Here is a 17,486-nt window from a genome sequence, read left to right on the forward strand (position 1 = left end):
AACAGCTGTTGCCTCCCCTCCCCAGCCCCAGCTGTCTCCCGGCCCAGGCTCTGGGAAGGCAGCAGACACCGGCACTGCGTCTGTCAGGGCTGTGGCCGGGCTGCAGCTGGCCCACACTCTGGGGTAGCTTCTGCCAGTCATGGTGCCTGGGCCGCTTGCAGCAGGGCTTGCAGCCTCCTAGCCACCTGCTGGGAGGAGCCCAGGATCTCAGCTGGCAGCAGCTGCCTAGATCCCAAGCTGGTGGTGGCATGCCGAGCAAAATGCCTCATGTGCCATGCTCGGCATGTGTGCTGGGGGTTGCTGATCCCTGAAATAGGATATCACGCCTTGGTTCAGGAACCAATCCTCCATTTTTAACATTGTTCCTATGGGAAAAATCGGTTCCAAGTTATGATGTTTCGACTTAACACGTGGTTTTTAGGAACTAATTGTGTTATAAGTCCAAGGACTGCCTGTAAACTAATCCTGGCATTACCATCTACACATGTGTTCTGAACTGCCTCGCCCAGACTGTCTCCTGGGATATGATACTTCCTGGGCATGTCTTCATGAGATGTTTACTGCAGAGTTGCCTAATTAGATCCTCGGTACACATCTCGGCATCTATAGATGTGGCCCTAATAGGCCACAGGAATGTTATAAACTCTGCAGCCGGTTAGTAGTTGTAAATACAAGTACTGTCCTGCTGTGGAGTTTTTTCATGCACAGCAATGCATGTGTAGACACTGATGGGGGTTACTGGGAGCATAAGAGTGCTTCAGTGTGGGGGCTGCCTGCTGGGTAGCCCTGCACGGGAGCACCGTCACGCCCCAGCCAACTCCTCTGCAGCATGTTGAGCCAGGTTGGAGCATCCCTGGGCTGGCAGACTGACCCCTGGAGCCCCCTGCCAGCTGTAGGCTCTATGCCTTGGCTCAACATGCTGCAGTCCCAGGCATATGTTCAATGGCACACCCAGGAGAGTAAACTCTGGTGTGATATGCGCTAGTGTTTCTTTTTGTGAATTAATTTCATGTGTTCATGTGTCCCCTGTTTTCAAAAGAACTTACTTTATGTCACACAGTTAACCACAACCCTGGAAAAAATATATTTTTTTCTACATTCTTTCTTCCAACTGTATGACTTATTTGGGTGTGTGGGGTATGGGAGAAATACAGTTGTTGGGCTGACAATGACATAGCAAAGTATATGGGTCTAACAGTGGTCAAGACTGCAAGGGCCAGGGTGTGCATACAATTGGGTATGAACAGTGTCTTATAAAAACATATACCTGGATAGAAAAAATGGTTACCTCAAATTTGCATAGGAACACTTATTTGTACAGGGTGATACAGCCTGCCTGCATTGCCAAGACACACATCTAACTTTTGGGCATAAATAATGGATATTTATGAATGTGATATCAAATCAAAATGAGACACTGAAAATCAGTGGAAATTGGACATAATGTAGTTAGTGAAACACACTGCTTTGAATGAAAATACTACAATTTCTTTAATAGTATATTAGACATAGTGTACATGGATTGGTTCCAGTCTCAATTTATTGGTTTCAGTCATCCTATATTGGTTTCACAATCTGTTTTAGTGGAAGTGCATTGGTTGGAACAATTAAACCAAAATGAATAACGCTGCCTCAAGAGTCATGCAGTTAACAAACAAAATTGCTAAGCAACAGTTTGTAATGATTGGCCTGAATTACAGATATGGGATATTAGCTATAAAAAATGAAGCAAAAAAAAAAGCTACCCCAAGAGGAATAAAGTTATGCTTCAATTTCTATTCTGGGCAGTAAAAGTTATAAGAATTGTGAAGAATGTAATAAGGTTTCCTTCTTAAACACTGGAAAAAGTAAAGAGGATGCTAATAGGTACATTCTAAAAAAGCCAGGCCTCTGTCTAATTTAGATTATAATGGCACTAGTTATACTGTCAGACCCAATGTATAACTTTAGCTAAGCCTTGAATTTTAACCTGGAAAGGATTGAAATTTCTGTGTACTGGATTCCTGGTATACATTTATCTTGCTGTTTATGAAAATGGCTGAAAATTCCTAAAAGAATTATACTTACATAATCAAGATAAGATAGATTCAAAGTAACCTATAGATTTAACTAACTGAACTGATATAATGTTCCTGAAAGATCAAGTTTAACCCAATATTGTCAACCTATATCAAGATATGTTTTAAACATTTAAATTAATGCAAACATTTTAAACTGGATCAGATCTAAATCTGAATTTCTTTAATTATATTAATATCTGGCAAAGGTATACAAGTACTTTTGTATGCTACCTAAGAGGAAAGAAAATATTCCCTTTGAATGATTATCCATAAGTTGAGTGTCAATGGAGATACATTTTACTTGAGAGTTTAACTTAATTGACTCCAAGTATTCTTTTTCGGAATGTTATTCTTTTTAAGGCTCATAAGAATTTGAAAAATATAGTTGGTAATGTGTGTTTGTGGCTTTCTAATTGAAAAGCTCTTATTCTGTCAGTAAGCTCAGTGAAAATTTACTTTAAAGAAAATTCAGTATGGTGCTAAAACTGACCTGGCAATTGCCTCTTAAAACATGTCTTTTTTGCAAAGGTTGGGAGACTCCCATTGACAGAAGTGATCTCTGAATAAGGATGGTGGAATCAAATTCAGAGCAGCAAAGTGAGAGAGATAATGTAACTATTCTGTTTCACATTCCTGGCATGCACTATTTTTAAACTGTGCTTGAAAGAATGGATTCACAAGCAGAGAAGGAAAGAGGGTTGTGGGTAACTATATATGCAAAGTTATCATCGTGGGCTTGTTGGGGTATGCCCAGCAGCAAAAGAGAGTCTAAAACAGTAGGCATAAGTTGCTGGAGATGGTTACTGCCACTTTCTAGATGCTGAGGACTGGAACATTTATAACAATGATGGCACTGTAGGCTAAATTTTAAGCCTGTGCACTAACATGCCTTAAACATTGGAACAGCAGACTAAAAATAAAATCAGTTCTAAACCATAAATACTATACAGAGAGGCACAGTATGGGTTTTGGAACAAGTAGACCTCCTCCTTTCACTAATGCCTATAAATTGCATGTTTTTACATGGTTACCTGACAACAGTCAAGAGGCACAAGCTCAGTGTTGCTATGGCTACAAATTTTGCTATTCTTTTGACCATTGCAACTTTTCAGATGGACTGACTTTAATACTGAGTGAAAAATATAGATACATATTTTATAGGTTTTAACTGATCCATCATCCTTGTAATTTTAGAAACCATCATCCAAGATGAATTAAATAGCAAAGCAAAAACAGTTTCTTGTATAGATTTACTGTGGCAAAGTCTGTCTTTCTTTATACCCCATACAGTACAACTGGTTATATCATTAGTATTACCTAGTATTTAAGTCAGCTCATGGTTTGGTCTGCTATTTCAAGAACAGTTAAAAATCTAGAGCTCCCCTAATGGCAGTGGAGACATGTGCCTTTTGCTTCAGTACAGGTGTCCACAGCTTTCTTTAAGCTACCTAAAGCAATGCTTCATCTGTCCAATTAAGAGACTTTCTCAGGTGCAACAATGTACAGCAGCTGTAGTGGGAAATCCCTCCCCCACTGATCAAATATTCCATTTGAACAACATCATCTCTAACCATCTGAACAAAGCAAACTCCACTGAAAAACACACTTCTCTTAGAAAATGTTTTGTTTCTTTCTATCACATTATGACCTTGATTTTGGTTTAACGACACTACCATTTGGTGGTGGACGGGTCATATTCGACCTGGGGGGAAGTGGGCAGCGGAGTCCCCCAGGCTCGGTCCTTGGGCCCGCACTGTTCAATTTCTTTATCAGCGATTTGGACGACAGGGTGAAAAGCAACCTGTTCAAATTTGCTGATGTTACCAAAATTTGGGGTGAGGTGGGCACGGAGGGAGGGAGTAGGGAGGGAAAGACTGCAGAAAGACCTGGATAGGTTGCAGGGGTGGGCTAACAAAAACAGAATGCGTTTCAATACGGACAAGTGCAGGGTGCTGCACTTGGGCAGTAGTAACTGGCAGCACACTTAAGATGGGAAACTCCCTTCTTGAGAGCACGGAGGCAGAAAGCGATCTTGGAGCCATCATTGACTCCAAGATGAACAAGGGCCGACAATGCGAGGTCACGGTCGGCAGGGCTAACCGGACCCTATTGTGCATCCACAGGTGCATCTCAAGTAGGGCCAAGGAGGTGATCCTCCCCCTCTACGCGACACTGGTCAGGCCACAGCTGGAGTACTGTGTCCAGTTCTGGGCATCCCACTTCAAGAGGGATGTGGACAACATTGAGAGGGTCCAGAGGAGGGCCACCCACATGATCCGGGGACAGCAGGGCAGACCCTACAGTGAGAGGCTACGGGACCTGAACCTGTTCAGCCTTCACAAGAGAAGGCTGAGGGGGGACCTTGTGACCATCTATAAACTCACTAGGGGAGACCAGAAGGGTTTGGGGGAAACCTTGTTTCCCCTAGCATCCCCCGGGATAACAAGAAATAACGGCCACAAGTTGTTGGAGAGTAGGTTTAGATTAGACATCCGTAAGAACTACTTCACAGTTAGGGCGGCTAGGATCTGGAACCAACTTAAAAGGGAAGTGGTGCTGGCTCCTACCTTGGGGGTCTTTAAGAAGCGGCTTGAAGATCTACAAGGTCCCTTCTGACCCTACTTCTATGATTCTATGAACATCAGAACACTAGTAACACTGTATATGTGTCTTCTCTAACATCCTCTTCTAAGCCCTAAGGGAAACAAAAGGAGGAAGTTAGGTCTAGATCAGGCGTGGCCAGCCTGTGGCACGTATGCCACAAGTAGCCCAGGCAACCTCTGTGTGTGGCACAATCACAGGTTGTGGAGAGGACAGGCAGCAGAGCTGATAAGGCAGAGAGCAGAAAACAGAGCAAAAGATTGGGCAGAGAGGAAAAAGCAGAGCAGCAGATCAGGCAGCATACAGGAATCGGCGTGGCACTTAGAGAGGGTGTGGAGGTAATTTGGGACACACCTGCCAAAAAGGTTGGGCCCACTGGTATAGATAAAAGCAGGAGATGTTCAAGGAACATTAGGCACCTCGTAGAGTACTCAGAAGTTAAAAGATGCCATACACAATAAAAAGGGTACCATTGTCACTTCGCAAGAGGAAGATATGCAGGGCCAGAAGGATTCAACTCTCAAGGCAGCATGGCACTGTGGCTCAATGAGCTGGGCACACACCTGGAATGGAGGCTGCCTCCCATTCCTACTGCCTTCAATTCATATAACATATAAAATAGCCATTGGGCAAAATATCTATATAGCAGTGAAGATAAGGACAGGAACAGGGGCTGAATCCAGGATGCCCTCCCTTTTAGAGCCATAGCAGGCCCTCTCTTGGCTGCCCATTGCAAAAGAAAGGGTTAGGGACAGTTCTTAGCTTTCCTAGGCCCTATCCTGATAGGGCATTATCCTGGGAAGGAGAAGATGTGAGTGCAAACTCTCTCTAGCTAAGGTAGCTCTAGAACCTGGGTCTCCTAATTTCTGGGCACATGTCCTAATCACTAGGCTATTGGAATAAAAGGCAGGAGAACTGCCCTATTTCACCATCAGCTGCTCTTTGTGAGTTTTCTGCATTTTGCCAGGTGTAATAGGATCACAACAGAGCATTTTGAAAGGCAACTTGGCCAGAGTGGATCCCTTCTGATCATGCTCAAACCAGTTGAGTGGCACATCTGAGAATAGGACCTAAAAAACCCATAAGTGTCCCCTGGTGCCACTTGCACACTTAATTTGAGCCTCATAAATGCTACATACACATCAAAAGGAGGAGTTAAATTTGGGCATAAACTTCTCTAGAATCTTCAGGAGAAATATTGGCTGCTTCTACAAAATAAATGCTAAGAAAAAGAGGGCTTTTATTCAAAATGAGTCAAAATTGAGATCCTGACCCCACTGAAATCTTCTTGACTTCAGTGGAATTAGAATAACACTCCTGGAGCTGAGGCAGGACTCCAAGCAACAATGTGATTCATGCAGTACAATTTGGGGCTGCATTAGAAACTTTCAGGAAGAGGCTAGATAAGCATTTTGTGGGAATGGTTTAGGACTAGTGTATCCTGCATCAGTGCAAGGGTTGGAATTAGTGAATCTTGAGTTTTCATTTAACCTTATGGCTGTGTCTGCACATGCAGGCACATTCAGTTTGTGGTGCCACAAGCCTCTTTGTGGCACCACAAACTGCATGTGTGGAACATTAAGATATGCCCTACACTGCAAATTTGTAGTGCAGCTACAAAATTTGCTACTGGTATTTCCCAGTAGCAAAATGCAAAAAAAAAAAAAACCCAGGGAAAAAGTGACACAGAACATGAGAAATAGCATGGGCCAGAACAAACGGAGGCTTGGTCCTTCAGTAAGATACTCTGGACATACTGTAACACTGCCCTTGCCCAGCTTCTCCCAGCATGTAGGAACAGTCAGGGCCTATGGAGCAGTAGAAATGTAGCCGCCGGGAGCAGCTGGGCAAGGGCAGTTTGCTCACAGCACGACAATGTGTCACAGAACAAAGCACGTGTACAAGGGAGGTGTGCTGTGCCACAAAATAGCAAAACAAACAGAGACGACCTGAGCAGGGTGCGGGGCCTGGGACAAATCAACCCATGTGGGGCCCTGCCCCCACTCCAATCCCACAGGACCCAGACCCAAAGAAGCTGCCTCCGCCATCAGCAGCAGTGGGGAAGGAGGTAGGGGGGTAGCAAGCAGCTGGACGTGAAGCTGCTGCTCCACCCAGCTCCACAGAGGCCCCCAAAGCACAGGCCCGGGGCAGTCGCCCAGATTCCTCCCCCCGACTAGGAACAGCCCTGGGTGCAAATTTGCACTGCTGCAAGCACACACCCCTGCTTGTTTGGACATGGCTAATGAGTTTATGAAGGAGTCTCAGACAGAGAAGTATTTGTGCAATACAGTCATCCTCCAGTTCAAGGACTTTTATGAATGGACTCCCTTGTTAAGGCAAGTATTGAATGTTTCTTAATGTGTGCATCTACATGTGCACTTAGCATGGAGTATTAAATTTCAGTGCAGTCTGCACCAGAGTCAGCATCTCCCAGGCACAGCACATACACATACACCTGGAGCTGCAGCAGTTGGAACCGAGGCAGAGCAGCCCCAGGCTGGCAGCAGGCTCAGGGGGGTCAGCGCTGGGCTCCAGGTTATGGAGAAGGGCAGACTGGAGCACGAGACAGGAGGCAGCCCCCACACTGTATCATCCTCATGCACCAGCCAGCCCTGGTCACTGTCTACATGTGCATGGAGATGGCTTAAATTACCCCACCATAGGATAGCACTTGTCCCAGACTGTACTATCCCACAATGGAGTTAATTAATTTACTGCACCATAATATGGGTACACATGCAGATGGTGATGTTTTACTATGGAGCTAATTAGTTATATCTTCAGTAAAGCACATGTGTAGGTGCACCCAATGCATAAGTAAAGAAAAAAAAAAAGAAGTGCAAAGGATGGGCAGAAGCTTTATACACAGTAGGCTCCAAGTTGTGCTCAAGTCTCTCACAGAAGTTATCCCATGGATTTCAATGGGACTGCTTCTGAGTAAGGCCATTGGGATTTTCCCATTATTTTAAATGAAACTGCTCCTCTCTGAGTACTTTTCAAGTAAACCCTAGATTGTTTTTAAAACCATGATTCTACCCCCTTGTGTTATAATCTTCTGTGGGAAATTACCAATTACACGCACAGAATTCTTACTTTTGCTAGTATATTTTCAGTGACCATACCCCATTTTCTGATCTTGCACTTTATAAAAAAAATATAGTTTGCCTTCCATCACCAAAACAGCTAATTAAGTAATAGGGCATAAATACTCAAAGAAATTGTCAGTCTTCTGTAACATGAATTAATTCAGAAGTTCTACATTTGCATAAATCTCTTAAGTCTCATTTTCACAGCTGTTCATTCTGTCAACTAGATAATGTTAAAATGAATTTGAAATACAACTAACGGTGGGAAATGTACCTTTCAACTAAAAATATCTTGTTCTGAAAGAAAGATTGTCGGGTGTAGAACACAAAATCATTGTCCAGCACTGCCTTATTATTTTCTTAAAACTAATATTTTCCAGTATAAGTGTGGTGGGGCTGCCTGTGTCAGGGCAGTCTCCAGGCAATGCTACACATGTGCCACTCCAGTGGGGCATCGGAAAGTCTCAGCCCCCACTGCCTTGTGGGTACCCTGTGGAGGGGAAAGACTAGGGGGGCACACCCTGACAGAAAAGCACACGGCCCAGGTTCATGGAGGGGGGCCCAAGGCAGGGCCAAGGTCTACTGAAGGGGACCAGAGGCCCAAGATAAGAGTGGGCCCAGAGAGGGGCCAGGCCAAGGTTCTCAGTGTAGAGCTTGTGGCCAGATGTGAGTGGAGATGGTTTGAAGAGCTGTGTAGAGAAGGGCTTGAGAAAAGAATTAAAATATAGTTTTTCTTAAAGAGAGGAATTATAAGATTCTAAAATGATTAATATATCATTGAAAAGGGCTGAAATGTTCATCAATTATAAGAGATATAGTCACATACAGATGGATATTTAGGAAATTAAAGTAGTCTGAATAATTTTAATATAGTGTTTTCCACCTTTTGCTTCAGAAAGAGCAGCTTAGATAAAGCTACGGGGGAGGAGTGGCACTGGGCAAGGCCACCTTGCACCATTGGTTGTTTCATAGATACTGAATCGTTCATACACTATATTCATGTCAGTAACAGTTGCACTTGGGTTGAGGCTGCCATCTTGGGACTCCAATTGTTTCCTCATGATGAGTTTGGTGCATGTGCATATGCTTGTACATGTATTGGGAGTCCAAGTATTCTCTGGGCCAAGTTGTCTTTCAAAATCAGACAGTGCCTTTTACATTTTCTGCTTTTTCCATAGCACCTGAAGTCTGATTTTTCTTAGCAGTTTGTTTTGACCTTGGTCAGAATCTAGTGCAGAACATGAGAGATGGTGGGAACTACAAATATAGCCTTTTATATTAACTATTCTTCAGGGCTTTGAGCAGGGTGAAATAGAATCACATTTAGTTACTTGAGGCATTTTCATGCCTAATAGATAGAACAGATCTGGCACATAGTGGGTGCTTCTACACAAGACATTATACTGCACATTATACTAGTCTAATGCACAGGAAAGTATCACCTTCTACATGTGCTCAGCAATTACTGTGCTGTATATTAGTCTGATGAGCTATTTTCTAGTACCTGTAGAAACAGGTACTAGAAAATGGTGCATTAACATATGCACCATACCATACATGTAGATGCTGACCAGGAGCAAATTGTTCCTGGTCAACATAGGCAGCAGGGGGTCACAGGGGGCTAGAAGAGCTGTCCTGGCTTGGCGAGAGACTGCCTGCCAGCCACATGGAGATCGGGTCCCAATCTCCACAGGGCAGGAAGGCAGCTGCCCAGCAGCCAGGACATTTGTCCCAGCCACATGGAGCTCAGGACGGGTCCTGATCTCCGTGGGGCGGGGTGGCAGCTGCCCACCCAGCCAGGAGAGCTCCCCCATCTTCCCACTCATCCCAATCTCCCCCTGGATGGGATGGAGCTCTCCACCAAGCTGGGACAACTCCTCCCCACCCTCCAGAGTTCAGGACCAAGTCCCCTTGCCAACACAGGGTTAGCACATAAGAGAGCTTGGAGCTCCCCCTGGCTGCTACAGGAGGGCAGAGCAGGGCAGGACTGTGCTGCTCCTATTGGGCTCAATTTACTCCTGATGGGAACGCACATGTAGATAGATGTGCTCCAGGACGTGCTTTAAAGAGCCTGAATTTTCTGCACAGAATATTCAGGTGCCTTAATTGCATGTGTAGATGTGCCCAGTGTGTACCCTCATCCTCATGTAACTTTCCTAGTCTGTCTAACCTGATTTTGAAAATATCCAAGGTAGAGTTATAGGTGGAGATTCTATAATCTTTCAGTGTAGCCTAACCACTTCTGTAGTGAGAAAGTTCATTATAATATGCAACCTAAAATGTCCCTTGTTATTATCTAAGACCATTGCTCCTTATCTGTCACCTACAGCCATTGAGAACTTATCACTGTCCTCTTTATAACTGCCCTTTATATGTTTAAAGACTGTTTTCTCTTCTCCAAACCAAGTAATCCCAATTTTTCCAATGTTTTCTCACAAGTCTCTTTCCTAGACCTCTGATCTTTCTTTTTTTAGTTTTCTGTCTACTAAACTTCCAGTTTGTTTATGTCTTTCTTGAAATGCAGCACTGAAAACTGGACACATTACTCCAGGCCAGGCCTTAGAAATGCTGAATGGAGTGGAAGAACCACTTCCTTTGATTTGCAGAAGGGAGGGCAGTGTAGCACCTGAGAGACTGGTTCAGAGAGGCATGAGCTTTCCTAGATGATACCCTACTTTATCGTTAAATTGTATAGCTTTACTAAACGTGTTTAAATGAAAGGAAACAGCATTTAAAACAGTCAACCTAAGCATGAATTGACAGGATAATAAGACGCTGGTAATAATAACTTTCCATATCCTCAAAATCAGCATGTTCTTTATATTTCATTCACAAGAGAGGGCATCAAAGAGAGAGGACATGATAACTAACAAAGTTGAGACTATGTTTACAAGTTACAGGTGGTTACAGTCCCATTAAATATGAAGTTGTTTCTGTTTCAGCATGAGAAAGATATCTAATACTTATTCACAAACCTGAAATCCCTTCTTTTGCTTATCAAAATAAAAATAACTGGCTTTTCTGCTTTGCTAAACTTATTCCATACAATTTTAGGCTAATGGTCCTGTAGCAGGGGGCCTTCTCAGGGCCAATTTACCTTTGGCCTGCCCACCTGTTCTGGGCCAACTGCCCGCATTCTCTTCTGCCATGCCTTGATGTTAATTAATTAATTAATTAATGATCTTAATAAGCATCAGGCTGCCCATTTCTTGCCCCAATGCCAGGGGGCGCTATCTGCGGCTCCATACCTCCCCTATACTGCAGCCCATGCCTCGCAGATGGCATCCTTTGTTGTCAACATCACCGACCCCACTCTGGGCCCCAGAGTGTTTGAAGCCTACCTGGATCCCTCCATTTAGACACACTATTCCACATTCATTCTAGGCTGCATAGCTCCCTGAACTGTTCCCCCTTATGGGTGTGGTCTCCTGGGACCTTTGGCTACACTGGCCCTGCTCTCACCTCCAGGCCAGTCAGATCCCCAGGCCTTCAGCTCTGGCCATCCCTCGCAGTGAACCCCTGGCTCTTCGACCCTTCTGGTCCTGGCCCCAGCATTAACCAGTTGAGGTATTTCTAAACAGATTTATGAGTCTATGGCCCCACTCTCTCTCTGGGGTCCACCTTCCAGACCCTACAAAGGGGTAACCCACCCGGTTGTGGGAGCTGGGATTAAGGCACCCCGACCAACCTTTCACCAGAGTGGTAATTGGCCTGGCATTTCCTGGGGGCTCCTGCGCCACTGAGAGCCCCACCAGGCCACCCACTCCCAGCAGGGTGCAGTTTTAGGTCATGCCCAGGACCAGGAGCCTCCTGACCATCCCCTACAGTTCCTTCCTTACCTCCAGAGTGTTCCACAAAACCTCACAGCCAGGTGATGTTGCTACAGTTCCAGCCAGCAGCAAAATGCCCTGTTTTATGGGCGGCCAGGGCTCTAAAACGGCTGCTGCAATTAAGCACCTGCTGGCTGCTTGGCCCCAGGTCTTAAAGTGGCAGGCATAAACAGTGCCCTGCCACAGGTCCACAGAGTAATATAATGTAATATTTACAACTGTAATATATGTGCTATTTCTTTCTTCCAGGCTTTCATGTCAATGTTCCAGATCCTAACGCAGGAAGGATGGGTAGATGTCATGGATCAAACTCTGAATGCAGTAGGACATATGTGGGCACCAGTAGTTGCTATTTACTTTATACTTTATCATCTTTTTGCTACATTGGTAAGTTCTGACCTGCACATTTTCATTGCTTTGTTTTAAATTGCTGAAGTACTTCTTGTGATGTGTATTTTAATCAGCTCGCTAAATCTTATGTTCCTTCTCAACTTCTTATTGATGGCATCAGAATTAATTCTTTGTGTGATGAAATCTAGCCTTTGGCTTCATGACCTGTGGAGGCTAACCTTTGCTCTCTGGTGTGGAGTTTTCCATGCCAAAGACCCAATCCTAACAGAAGTACTGTAATTGTTAACTACCATGAGTCCTCAAAGTTCAGATGATCAGAGAGTGCAACAAGGGCTTGTACATATCATGTAGAGATGCTTTCTTCAGTGTCATTGAATTTTCTTTGTAGCTCTAATTAAACTGAACACAAATATAAAGCCTCAGGGTACAAACTGTTAATTAGAATTCAGTACAATGCTTTTCTGTTGTATGATGTGGAAACTAACATAAAGGAAATTTATGATGCAACATATCAGATAACAAAGCCACAAAAATTAATAAAGCAAGTCCTGTATCTGTATGGAAATATGGATTAGAGCTGAAAAAGATACCTTTCCTTGTATGTATTTTAAATGACCGAGGTTACATCTTTCTACATCAAAAGCAGAATGGAAAGGAGTTCTGCAGAAATAGTAAAACAGTTAGGGCCTTGGTAGTGGTTACAGAAAACACCCTAATTCCACTAGTTTCTGCTTCTGTTTATCACATATTTGCACTAACAGCATAGCACTTGGGTATATTTATTCATAATTCCCATTTCTTTATTCCCTTTGTGGCCCTTTCCCTTCCCCTTGTCTAATGTATAGACTGCATGATTTGACTTACTCTGTTTGCCTATATCCTAAAAATACATTTGATTCCCACAGCAGCTCTTATATATATACACACACATAGATAGATAGATAGATAGATAACACAGTTGTTAAGTTGACTAGAACAGTTTGATGCATCTCAGATTCCCCTTTCTCTGATAGCGCAATAGATATTCCTTTCCCTGTGTCAATCTTTCCTCATCTAATAGTACTTTTTCAAAAGAGTCAGCCAGGATTGTTTAGTTTTAGCCATTTTGCCCAGAGAAAAGATGTCTCCCAGGGTGTCTTTGCCTCATCTCCAGCCCTCTTTTGGGAAATCTGCTAGTCAAGAGCCAAGCCCTTGTTTTCTTCCATAGATTTGTTCATAGTCCTTTCTCCTCCCACTAGAGTTTCCTATAGTGCATCTATAGATATCATTATCACACAGGGCCCCAACAATTAATAAAGTACACAGAAGAAATGGCAGGCAGTGGTGCTTCACTTCTCAGGTTTTCCTCAGGCTATGGATGCAAAAATCATAAAAGACCAAAAGTATTTCAAAAGAAAATGACAAGGCAGAAAATATGATGAAAAATACTTGTGATCAGTGATGGAATGTGGAAAAAGTCAGGTTTATACTGAAAACAGCAAAGAGATCTAAGAATAAACAGCAATAAGCAAATAAAAGAAAGAAATCAAATGAAGAAATAAATGATAACTTTCAACAGCCAGAACAAGGGGGAGTGTTAGAACTAAGAGGTGATAATTGCATGCACTTGGCAAAGGAGACTGTATGAAGTTGGAAAGAAATTAATAGGTTTTGCATAAAAGCTGAAGAAAAGTTGAAGCTTGAAAAACAGAAACTGTGCTGGAAGTGAAGACTGTTATTAATCCAGATGGGAATGAAGGCAGTTAAACAATAAATTTGGGTTTAACTGTTCTTTTGTTATAAGGTCTTTAAGGTTCATGGTGAAGTGAAAAGAGAGTTAATGGAAATCTTGATTTTTTGACTTATTACATATAGAAATATGAAAGAATAAAGTTCTGAACTGTGATCTGTTTACCAGCTATGGCATTTCTCCTAGTGTAAATTGGTACTGTACTATTATGGTCAGGGCTGAAGAAGAAGAAAAATACCATATTGTAACATTCTGACAGGATGACAGAAAAAAATCTTACTCACAGTTGGTAATGATTAAAGTACTTCATGCCAGTGATGATGCATTGTATCCGATTTCTGTCTTTCCTTACCATTTTAAAAGGCCACTTTAACAGTTCACTGTGACCTCTGCACTACAATCTGTTATAAAGTACTGTTTAATTATTTGGCATATTTAACATGCTTTTCATAGCAGCTGCAGAAAAATCTGTTAAATACTGGTAGAGTAAATTTGTGTCCAGCCATTTCTCCTTCTAAACGTTTATATATTAAGAAATTGTTTAGACAACATGATATCAAATTTAAAGTTCATATCCCTGGGCATAGGCTTATTTATTTTATTTACTTATTTTTCAGAAGTGCCTTTGTGACATATATCTAAGTTCCATTTGGAAAAGTTGTGTCACTGAAAGTCAATGAAATTAAGGTTCCTGGATGCTTGTTACTTTTGAAAATGGGATATAGGTTGATAACAGAAAAGGCCAGATTTACAAAGATATTTAGGTGCATGGGGCGGCAAAAAGGCTTTTAAGTGCCTGAGTCACTTTTGCAAGATCTTTCATATTGTTCTCAAGGAAGAATAATAGAGTTTTCCACTGTCAGTTTCATGGCATATTCACTCTAGAGGAAAGAAGCTTCATGTTATAGTCTCACCCCTAATAATGCAAACGCTTATTGTGCAGTAGTGCAATTTGGGGCAGGGTGAACAGGACAGCTGCCATAGGTGCTGACTTGGAAGGGCAAAAAAAGCAGCTGCAACCAGAAGTTGCTATTGCCTCTGTGCCCTGGGTGCCTGGCTGGGCACATCTACAAGTGACACTACATTGCCATAGCAATGTGCTACAGTGACATAGCATCAGTGGTCACAAACCATGATGTCACAGCTATGTTGCTGTAGCAATGCACTCTCTCCTTATAGAGCACTGCTACAGCAATGTAGTAGCTAAAAATAACTGTGCGTGGCCAGCACGGTGCAGTATGGGCTGTTACTGTGCCGTCATTTAGTACTTCCTTTTGGATGCACCCACCATGTCCCTATGCTGTTGCTTATGGCTGTGCTTAACTCCTATGAGCAGTCCATTTAAAATCACTGTAGCTAACTGTAAAGTTAAGTACATACACATTTACAGGACTGGGGTTTTCCAGATGTAGGGAAATTTGTTGAATTGTCTATGTTTCCCTCCCCCATACACCGGTCATCCTGGACTTATCTCCTAACTCAGTTAGCATCAGTCATATTCTGGGCTCCAGTGGCCCATTGTAAACACATATGCCAGTCAACACTATGCAGTTTCAGTAGTTCACTATGTATTATATTTATGTTGTAGGTTCATGAGATTCTTTCTACTAAAGGTTTATGTACATGGGGAATTACTACATAGTAAGCTAAGGTGCAAATTCATTGTTCACTAACTACGGCACACTAACACTCATTATGGACACTTAGCACAGTAAGTTTTGTCACCATTATTCCAAAAGATATACATCTCATCTAAGGAGTGTGGTCCTTTTCTACCCAGTGAAATGCATCTCTCTCCTATTCACGCATACTCAGCCTTGGGTGGGTGCACATAGGACTCCAACTGTTTCAATGGGCAGCTTTATGCACATTTATCATGTTAGGATCCAGGTCACTGGTTTCCTAGGTGAGTGCCTATTTTGTTGCTGGTATGCATGTCCAGATACATGTGTCATCTACAGAGCAGGGTTCCAGGTCTAGGAAGAGAATGCCTACTGGCACATAAGTGCCAAAAATGCCATGTGGGTGACTGAGACAACTGAAAAGAAGTATAATATACCCACTGAGTAAAATCCTAGCTCTACTGATGTCAATGACAAAACTCTCATTTATTTCAGTAATCAAGATTTTACTCAGAGTACTTAATTGTGCTCTTTAAGAAAAGTAAGACGAATTAAAAAAAACCCTTTGAATTATTTTTTAGATTCTGCTCAGCTTGTTTGTTGCTGTTATTCTGGACAACCTGGAACTTGATGAAGATCTTAAAAAGCTTAAACAAGTAAGAATATGCTTTTATCTTGCTGGAAATATTTGCAATGAGACATAAAACACCAAGGAAATTGCGCATTATATGTTTAAAAACACTAGAATGTATGTTAGAACGTAGAAATGTGTTAAATAGTACATAGAAAACTATGAGGAGACTTCTGAAGTGACATGGACAGTAAAAGTCATTTTAAACTGTCTGGCCAAATATAGCTAACACCATTTAAAAAGTCTTGATGGATTACCAAGGATTTATTTATTGAGAACTAACAAGGTTCTTGGTCTGTTTTACAAAGTTTTCTAGTTACAGTAAAGCCTAAATAGTTCTAGCATTGTGTTTGCACAATTCTCTCTGCCACTTGGATCCACTTGGATATATAAATATATCATTGGTGAGATCCTGGCTTCTTGTGCCACAGAGCAGGACCTTATGGAGACCAGTAAACAGCCCAAGTAAAGTGCTGATTCTCAGAACTGTCTTTTCTAAGTGTGAACAGTTGAGGGGTGCCCAAGTTAATCACCAGGGATCTGGATTTTCCATTTCTCATGGAAAAAATGGGAAAAAAAATGTAGATTTTCCCCTTTACCTGAGAAAAACATGGATCTTTTTCATTTTAACAAAGAAACATGTGGATTTTGCTCTTTCGCAAAGAGCTCTCTACAGGCTGGCAGAGTTCCAGCCTGCAATGGGTTAGGGGGAACGTAAGGAAGACAGTCGGGCAGGGGGTGCCATGTGCATGTATATACACATGGCTGTCAGGCAGCCTGGAAAGCAGCTCCTGCAGGGGGGCTGGGGGAGCAAGCAGGGGATGGGTCCTGATGGGCTCCCCCCAACACCATGGTCCCCACCCTCCTTCTTCAGCCTCCCGTCCCCTGCCCACCTCCTACTTACCAGCATGAAGTCCAGGTCCAGCTCCCTGCAGCAGGAAGTGGGGTCTTCCCAAATCTCTGAAGCTCTCCAAATCTTTTCTGAATTGGTTTGGAGAGCTTCGAATCAGGGCACTGAACTCAAGACAGCTGTGTAAGTGGTGCCTGTGGCACAGCTGCAGGACCTAATGAAAAAACCCCGGGCTCAGTTAAAGGGTTACTGAGCAGGCAGCTAGAAGCGGGTGGAGTGCAGGGCTCCACAAGCCTGGGTCCTGAGCCTTAGTGAAGGAATCCCAGAATGTGAAGGGTGGCCTTGTAAGTGGACTCAGAGACAGCTAACACTGCTGGGCTGGTGTCAGCTAGTAGAGAAGAAACCCAAAAAGGAGGTAGTGGGCTAGGAGTTAGGGGGAGAGGCCTAAAGAAAAGCAGACTCTGGGTGGTAGATAGAAGTGTGAAACGACAACCCTAGGATATAGCTGAGGATAGGGAAGAGCTTGGGGAAGGGCAAATCCCAGGTTTCAATTGAAGAAATATTAGACCAGAGGCCTGAGGTAGTTAACTGGAAGGTTTGGAGGCTACAGAGAGATGCCTCAGGGGCACTTTGAGTCCTGCAAGGGTCAGGGACCTGAGGGGCTAAAGTTAGTGACGGAGCAGCCCTGCAAGGGTCAGGAGCCTAGTGGACTAGAGCCAGTATAGG

General features: G+C 43.1%; 1 protein-coding gene across 1 annotated transcript in view; it reads left to right on the forward strand.

Moving 5' to 3' along the window:
- Positions 1-17,486, forward strand: part of LOC102372414 (sodium leak channel non-selective protein) — a 324,052-nt gene that overhangs the window by 228,262 nt on the left and 78,304 nt on the right. The window contains exons 12-13 of the mRNA XM_025212883.1: positions 11,827-11,964; positions 15,861-15,935. Coding sequence (XP_025068668.1) covers positions 11,827-11,964; positions 15,861-15,935 — 213 coding nt within the window. The remainder of the gene's footprint in view (positions 1-11,826; positions 11,965-15,860; positions 15,936-17,486) is intronic.

The sequence above is a fragment of the Alligator sinensis genome, unplaced genomic scaffold (genome assembly GCF_000455745.1).
Source record: "Alligator sinensis unplaced genomic scaffold, ASM45574v1 scaffold1339_1, whole genome shotgun sequence".
Lineage (NCBI taxonomy): Eukaryota > Metazoa > Chordata > Crocodylia > Alligatoridae > Alligator > Alligator sinensis.